The sequence below is a fragment of the Microtus ochrogaster genome, linkage group LG4, assembly GCF_000317375.1.
Source record: "Microtus ochrogaster isolate Prairie Vole_2 linkage group LG4, MicOch1.0, whole genome shotgun sequence".
Taxonomy (NCBI): domain Eukaryota; kingdom Metazoa; phylum Chordata; class Mammalia; order Rodentia; family Cricetidae; genus Microtus; species Microtus ochrogaster.
The window spans coordinates 17756894-17765014 of NC_022030.1; the positions used below are offsets into that span (position 1 = coordinate 17756894).

The following is an 8121-nucleotide window of genomic DNA, read 5'->3' on the forward strand; positions in this document are numbered from 1 at the left end:
TTGAGCACTCAGAGAACAAGAAGAAATCTACCCACTCTGGCCAACAGGAAACGAAGTTTCAAGATGAAGCTGAGGAGGCGGAGAAAGTCAACGTTCTAGAGGGAAGGGGGACATGAGCACTGGGGATTCTGGGCGATGGAGAGGGTAAGATTGGCACTGTTGGCACTGTGGACAGGTGGAAGGGAAGATAGGATCAGGTAGGGGAAGAGTGAGGAGCTGGGGGTGGGGCTCTGCTGGGGGACTGCCTAGCAATTGGGGAACAAACCTCAGTAGATATAGGACTATGGAATTTCATAGGGTCTCTTATAATCCAAGCTGGCCTCTGAATTCCATATGTATAGGGATAACCCTGAACTTTTGACCCTCCTGCCCCCACATCCCTAATGTGGAATCACAGGTAGGCACTACCACTCCTGGTTTACATGGCGCTAGGGACCAAACCCGGGACTGGTCACATTCACACTAAACAAACGCTTCACCCACTGAGCTATATCCCCAGCTCCAAGGAAAGCAGACTTTAAATCAAATTTCACACTATGCTTTTTTTGGGGGGGAGAGGACTCAAAGCAGCAAAGTGTGGGAGGCAGAATGGAAAGCCACAATACAATGGGCCTGTGGTGTGGCCTCCTCAGCCCTTGCCCCGCTCACCTGGACCATGGTTGCGTTGATCTCTCTTTTTGTACAGGGCACGGTTTGCTGTAGACAGGGATGGAAAGATTAGTGCCATGTCAAGGGTCAGCATGGCTCCCTGGTCCCATGCTGGGGACAGCAATGCCTTTCCCTGCTCACCTGGACCATGGCTTCATAGATCTTGCTTTGTATACAGGGGGCATCTTGCTGTAGACAAAGTTGGAAGAATTAGTGCCAGGTCAAGTGTCAGTATGGCTCCCAGGTACCATACTGGGGACAGCAATGCCCAATAGCTGCTCCACCAGCCCCTCTTTTGAGAGAGTCTCTTGTAGCCCATGCTGGCCTAGAACTCCCTATGCAGCCAACGATGACTCAGGTGTGTGCCACCATGGCTTATGCAGGGCTGGCGAATGAAACCCGGGGCTTCGCTCACACATACCAGGTAGGCACTCTACCGACGGAACCACACCCCAGTCTCAAGGAATGCAGATTCACAAGACAGATGGCAAGGAGGGTGGCAAAACTGAAAAGCTACCCTGGACCCATGGCAAGGCTCTATAGGACCCCGACCCTTGGGCTCACCTGGATTGCAGATGTGTTAGTGGTTACGTACGAGGTAGCATACTGCAGATGGGGCGGGGAAAAATAAAAACCACTGTCAATTGTCACCAAAGCTGCTACACACCATCCTGGGAACAAAGCCACAAACTGGGCACGGGCATCCCTCGTTCCTCCCTCCCTTTCTCTTTTCAAAGACAGGGTCTCTTGTGACCCAGGCTGATCCCTAACTCCCTATGTAGCCAAGGATAATCCTGAGCTCCTGACTCCTTCCTCCCCACCCACTTCCCAAGTACTGGGATTACAGGTAAGGGCTGTCCTGCCCAGTTTCATTTATTAAGACACTGTCTCCTTGTGTAGTCTGAACTCTCTATCCTCTCCCTTACCTCAGCCTCCCAGAGCTAGTATTACAGCCTCCACCAAGCCTCTCCCACATTCTCACTTCTTTCTTTTTAAAATTTAATTTAGTGTGTGTGTGTGTGTGTGTACCCAACATGTGCATGTTCCCCATTGCCCCCCAACCCAGTGTGTTTGGAGGGCAGAGGACAACTGTGTTCCGGGAATCAAACCCAGGTTCTCAGGCGCCCACAGCAAGCCCTTCCTGTCTGCTTTCTGTTCTACCTGCTGTCTAGCCAGCAAACCGCCCCCATCTCATTGGGTGAGTCTCCGTGGCAACCCCAAAGCCCCGTTTTCCTTTTCTTCCCCCATCCCCAGTCCCTTAGTACACCCCAGAGGACTCACTGAGCGGAATGCAGCAGACACCAGATTGGAGGGGAAAATATTCCTGTAGAAATAGACGTTGTTGTTAGGTACTGTCGTGGGAGGGTGGGGAGGGGGAAGGCAGGAGAGGGACAGGAATCTCTTGGTCTTGATTGTTTAAGGAAGTGTCCATGTAGCCCTGGCTGGCCTCAAACTTAATATGCACCTGAAGGTGACCTTAAACTTCTGATTCTCCTGTATCTACCCACAAAGTACTAGGATTACAATAAAGATTCTTTCTAACACACACCCCCACCCTGTGTACAATTTTTTTTTCTAGATAATATCTTACCATGTAACTGTGGCTGGCCTTGAACTCACAGAGATTCACCTCCCTCTGCCATTGCACTGGGATAAAAGGTGTGGGCCACCTTGCCAGGCCATAAACATTTATTTACTGGGGGGAGGCGCACGTGTGCCCCCACTGCTCTTATGTGCGCGAGCATCAGTTTTCTCCATCTGTTGTGTGGGTCTCAGAGATCAAACCCAGGTCATCCACCAGGCTTGGCAACAAAAGTACCCTGAGCCCCTGAGTCACACACTCCCCACATCCTTTTATTTTATTTTTGCCATAATAGAGATGGAAATCAAGGACCTTTGAATACCCTACCACTGAACTACATTCTCAGCCCTCTTTTTATTTTTTGAGACAGAGTCTTGATAAGTTATCCAAATTGGCCTTAAATTGTGTAAGCCCAGACTGACTCAGACCTGTGATAGTTCAGCCTAGAGCAGCTAAAGGGATAACTGAGTCCAGCACCACCAACCAACCACCAGGTCAGCACACCTTTCCAGAATGTGGGAGTCTCAACTAGCCTCTTCTGGCCCCAGGAAGCTGGTGTTTCAGAACCAAGGGATTGTGGCTTAGAAATAAAATTAAAAAACAAAAAAACAAAACCTGGGCTTTTGAGAGAGAGGCAGGCAAAGGCAGGGTAACACCAGGCCTCAGCTCCACCCCCTAAAATCATTTAACCAGACGGGAGTCTTGCATCAGCTACTTCCTGGAGGGCTGAGGACCGGGCAATCCCTAAGGGGCAGGCTGGTGGGTCAGAGTCATGGCAGTGAGAGGTTAAGATCTGGTGACAAGGGACGGTTGTTCTGGTCATGAATATGCATCTGTCCTTGCATGGCCACTTATGTGTGGCGGGTGTTTGCCATATGCCAGGTGGCACAGCTACTGTTTTACATCACCAACTCCTTTTGAACTGAAGGGGACGGCAGGTGTGTGGTGCAGGCATGGGGATTGCTGCTGAGAGAAGGCTACACAGGGTGACCCCTTCTCAAAACCCATAAACATACACACACCAAAAACAAAAACAAACAAACAACAACAACAACAACAAAAAAGGGAAATATTGAGGCACAGAAAGGCAAGAAACTTGCCCAAGGAAGTGATAGGTGGGATTCTTGTTTGTCCTTTTTTTGGTGGGGATGGTGAGAGAGAATCTATCATAGCCCAGGACGGCCTATAACTCCTGGTTCTCTTGCCTCCACCTCACCAGTGTTGGGTCTTAAGAGGCGTGGGTCACCACGTCTAGCTTGACCTGCCCTTTAGAACATGGGCTTAAAGCTTTTACGTGGCTAGTGACATCATGGAAAGTGGCTCCAAACTGGGCTGTAAGTGATGGTGCACAGCTTTTAATCCCAGCACTCGAGAGACAGAGGCAAGCAGATCTCTGAGTTTGAGGCCACCTGGTCTACAGAGTGAGTTCCAGGACAGCTAGGGCCACGCAGAAGAGAAACAACAAAGTGGCACGTGGCAGCTCACCACCACCTGTAACTACAGTCCCAGGGAATCCAGTAACCAAGCTCATGTGGTGCACAGCACACATGCCGGCAGGCCATTCATACACATAAAATAATAATAAAAATGTGGAGTGCCTAGTCCCCTGTATGTGTGCTTCTGTGTGCCCCTGTTTACCTGTATGCCAGCTGGTTGTGAGGTGTTCTTGGCTAAGACTGAGGGTGGCCAGCCAGCCAAGCGTCCAGCTGCTTTGAGCTTGGGAGGGAGGGAAAGGCTCCGTTCATAACAAACAGCCTGAATGAAGGTGGGTGTGCCTGCTCGCCACCAGGGCAGGGCCCAGGAACCAGCTAATCTCCACCAGCCAGGAGGCACACGGAGTATGGACAAGCAGAGCCCAGTCCTCCATCTCAGCCCCTACTCCCTACTCTGACCCAGAAATAGAGGATGCTCTGTTTTCTGACTCACTCCCCCCGCCCCTCAGCTTTTCCTTCCAGGAAGTCCCCAATCTGAAGACACTGAATCAGAGGGCCTCATGAGGAGGCCATGTGGACCCGGAATCTAGAGTCCTCCGAAGTGGGGAGGACCCTGGAGGGACGCTGGGGGAGGCACTGAAGGAGCATGCAGGAGGAAGTGAGATGGTAAAGGCAGAAAGGCCGCAGCGGAAGGCTGGCTGGCTGCCAGGGTTAGAGTGAGCAAGCTGTGTCTGGGTGACGTGCGAGGACACTTATCTGGAAATCAGGAAGCCCCTGACACCCACATTGGACGTCCTGACAGAGAAGTACAAAGGTCTCATACCTTGGGTCAAAATCTTTGTCCAGGAGCCCCATCTCTATGCCCTTCACCACCCAAAAGCCCCCTCCCAACAGTCTGCACAGTTGTTCTTTTGTGGAGCGGCAGACCTTCATTCTTTAGGAGGGGGGCTTGGCTCTGGCTCTTTTCCTTAGACCTTGTATCTCTCTAGACACCACCCCTCACCGTGCAAGACGAGGAAGGAGGCTGAGGCAGGCAGGACTGCTGGGAGAGCAACCTGAGCTCTGTAGCAGACTTTGTTTTCAGTAAGCAAAATGAAGCCCTGTTATCCCAGTCACTTGGGAGGTGGAGACAGAAGATTAGGAGTTCAAGACCATGTTTGGGTGTACGAGACCCTGTATCCTGTCTCCAAAATCAACAAAACTAGGAAGGGTTACTCTTTTTTCTTCCTCTAAAAGTCCTCCAAGTCTAGACCTGCCCCCAAATTTAGGTAACTTCCGTAAAAATTCACCCTTCCAAGGTCCTGTTAACATTAGCTTGGGGTTTCCTAGATCCTAGAAGGCGTTTCCCACTCTGGAGGAATCTAAAGTCCCACCATTAGTGGTGGCACGCACGCGTGATCCCTGCACTCGAGAGGGCAGAGCAGGAAGACTGCGTGAGTTCAGGGTCATCATGAGCAACAGAGACTCAGAAAAGACTCCTTCCTCCCTCGTACCACCGTTGTCACTCACCGGGCCCTTCCCACCCCTTCCTACCCAATCCCCTGCGGGAACACACCTCACGAGATCCAAGAAGGAATCCAGCACCTCCTTGGTGGGTCCACTGTGAACACCGGTGTCTCCGACTGAGCCGTTGATAGCGGTAAAGGAGGCGCCCGGCTTCAGCACCAAAGCCAAGGCCACGCCGAGCCCAGACGCGAGCAGTGTGGTAACCAGGAAAAAGAGCAGCGCCCAGGCGCCCACGCGGCCGAGAGCGCTAGGGTCCAGGCTGGCCGCACCTCCGATCAGGCTGCACACCACGAGTGGCAGGATGATCATCTTCAGCAGACGCAGCAGCAGTTCTCCCGGGAAGGCGAAGGCGGTCAAGCGCGCCGGGCCCAGCGCTTCAGCACCACCGGCCGCCAAGACCCCCAGCCCTATCACCACGCCGGCCACCACCGCCGCCACCGTGAGCAACACCAGCAGGTTGGCGCGAAGGCAGCGGCGCACCTGGTCCCAGGAACGGCAGCAACCACCTGCTTTCGCGCCTTGGTCCTCTCTGGAGCCTAGCACCGCACCGTTCGCTGTGGGATCCACAGCCATGACCCCTTTGGGGTCGGCCTTGGGGGGATCCACCGCCATGCTGAGCCGCAACTGGGGGTTCCTTACGCGCCTAGAGACTAGGTGCAATGTTTTCGGGACGGAGAGTAGAGGCTGGAACTTTGCAGGGCTCCTTGAAGTTGTGTGTTCACAGGATCTCGGAGGCTGGCGTATCCTAATCTCTCTGGGCTGTGCTCCGAGACCCCTTTATTTTTCCTGGTGATGTCGGATCCCCGAAAACTGGGAGCTGAGAGTGTCTGGGTTGGTTTTCTTTTTTCTTTTTTTTTTCTTTTGGTGTGGTGGTGGGGAGGAGAGGCAACTCTTCAGACCAGGACGTGGGGATCTTCGACTCCGGGAAAGGCTTGAGGCCGCCCAAGTGGCCGAGGTCTTCAAGAAACTCAATCCAGGTGGCGGAGATCCGGATGCCTGACTCCGGTAGACCGAGATCCGGGATCCCACGGCTAGGCGCCTGGTTCTCGGTCCCTGAGGTGCGTACTGGAGTCCTAGGAGGAGTAGACTGAGGGTCACGGGTCCCGGAGAGGAAATCAAATTCTCAAATGCAAATAGGCAGCGGCCCGAGGATGTGGAAAGTGGCGCCAAAAAGCGTAGAAATCACCTCCCAGGCCGCGCCGCGTGGCTCTGAGGCTGCTGGACGGAAGCGATTAGGATTAAAGACGGAGGGCGGGGCTTGAGAAGGCGGAGGCCAGTCCGCTAGCGCTGATTGGTTACGGAGCGTTCGGCGCCAGGTGGTGAGCGAGGGACTGGACCAAGATCAAAGAGGGGCTGGTCACCCAACCAAGGCTGAATAACAATGCCTAGAAGGGGTGGGGCAGGAGAGGGGGCGTGGCCAGAGAGGATGCGAAGGCGTTCAGAAGGGGCGGGTCGTTGGGAAGTTATACCAACCCACACCCACTCACACGCATCTCCTGCTAAAGAACTCTTATCTGTGGACTGTAGTGGATAAAACAGCCGGACCTCTTGAAATGGCAGGTACCTAGACATTGAAAGGTTAGTTTTCTTTTTTGCAGTTTTTGGTTTTGCTTTTATTTTTCAGACAGGCTTTCACGTTGCCCAGGCTGACCTTGAAGTGTTCTTGCCTCAACCTCTCAAATCCTGGGATTACAGGCCTGGACACTCCTCTCCATTTAAAAAGTACTTTAATGCAGCTGGAGAGATGGCTTAGCAGTTAAGAGCACTGACTGCTCTTCCAAAGGTCCTGAGTTCAATTCCCAGCAACCACGTGGTGGCTCACAACCATCTGGAATGAGGTCTGGTGCCCTCTTCTGGCCTGTAGGCATACACACAAACTGAATATTGTATACATAATAAGTAAATAAATATTTTTTTAAGAAAAAGTACCGAGTAAAAAAGGGCCGAGTGTCACACTCCTTTAATCCCAGCAATGGGGAGGCAGAGGCAGGCAAATCTCTGTGAGTTCAAGGTCAGCCTTGTCTACAGAGCCAGTTCCAGGATAGCCAGGTCTGTTTTACAGAGAAACCTTGTCTCGAAAAACAAAAACAAAACAAAACAAAGGATTTCAGGAGGATAAACCAGGTGGTGGCGCACTCCTTTAGTTCCAGCACTCAGAAGGCAGAGGCAGGCAGATCTCTGAGTTTGAGTCCAGCCTAGACTACACAGTGAGTTTCAGAACAGCAAGGGCTATACAGAAAAACCCAGTCTCGAAAAACAAATGAAAGAAAGAAGGGCAAGGGGTGGTGGTGCTTTAGTAGAAAACCATCTCCCTAGCCAGGAGAAACGATCTTTTGCGTTCTGCTTCCTCAGACAGTCATAGATTGGGTGCTCTCCATAGGAGCGTGCCAGATGCAACACACACACACCCAGGCACACACACGCATTCATGCACACACACGCATGCATGCACAAACACACAAATAAATGTAACAATTTTTTTTAAAAAACATATTAGTCTCAGGCCAATTCATCCCAAAATGCATTCTTAGTCTAGACACTGTCACCCTTTCCAAGGGTGAGAACAATAGACTTGGAGAAGGAGAGTAAAGAAGCCTCCGGAACCCAGAATCTTGGAGATTTGGGACTGGTAGGGTGAACCTCAGCCAGGAAAGGTTGAAGGGTAGGGATTAGGATTGGCTGGGAGTGTTCTGCCCCACTGCCTGTCCCCTGTAAAAGAAGAAACACACAAACTGGTTCCAGCCAGCTCTCTTCCCTTTGGCCGAACCTCCTACCCGGATTCCTTCAGATTTCATCAGTGGGAGAAAAGCCTGGGGCTTCCCAAGGGGTGGAAAGGGCGGTGAGAGGTTGGGCTGAGCCATGGGCAACCAAGAAGCCCTGCCTGGGCTCTGTTGACCACCATGGGCAACCAAGAAGCCCTGCCTGGGCTCTGTTGACCACCATGGGCAACCA

At 52.2% G+C, this 8121-nt stretch overlaps 1 protein-coding gene across 1 annotated transcript in view; it reads right to left on the reverse strand.

Moving 5' to 3' along the window:
- Slc1a5 (solute carrier family 1 member 5) overlaps positions 1-6508 on the reverse strand; it is a 15331-nt gene extending 8823 nt beyond the window's left edge. The window contains exons 1-5 of the mRNA XM_005361045.3: positions 5219-6508; positions 1930-1972; positions 1213-1254; positions 790-837; positions 649-696 (exon numbers count right to left, since the gene is read on the reverse strand). Coding sequence (XP_005361102.1) covers positions 649-696; positions 790-837; positions 1213-1254; positions 1930-1972; positions 5219-5781 — 744 coding nt within the window. The 5' untranslated portion in view covers positions 5782-6508. The remainder of the gene's footprint in view (positions 1-648; positions 697-789; positions 838-1212; positions 1255-1929; positions 1973-5218) is intronic.
- Between the last annotated feature and the right edge of the window lie 1613 nt (positions 6509-8121).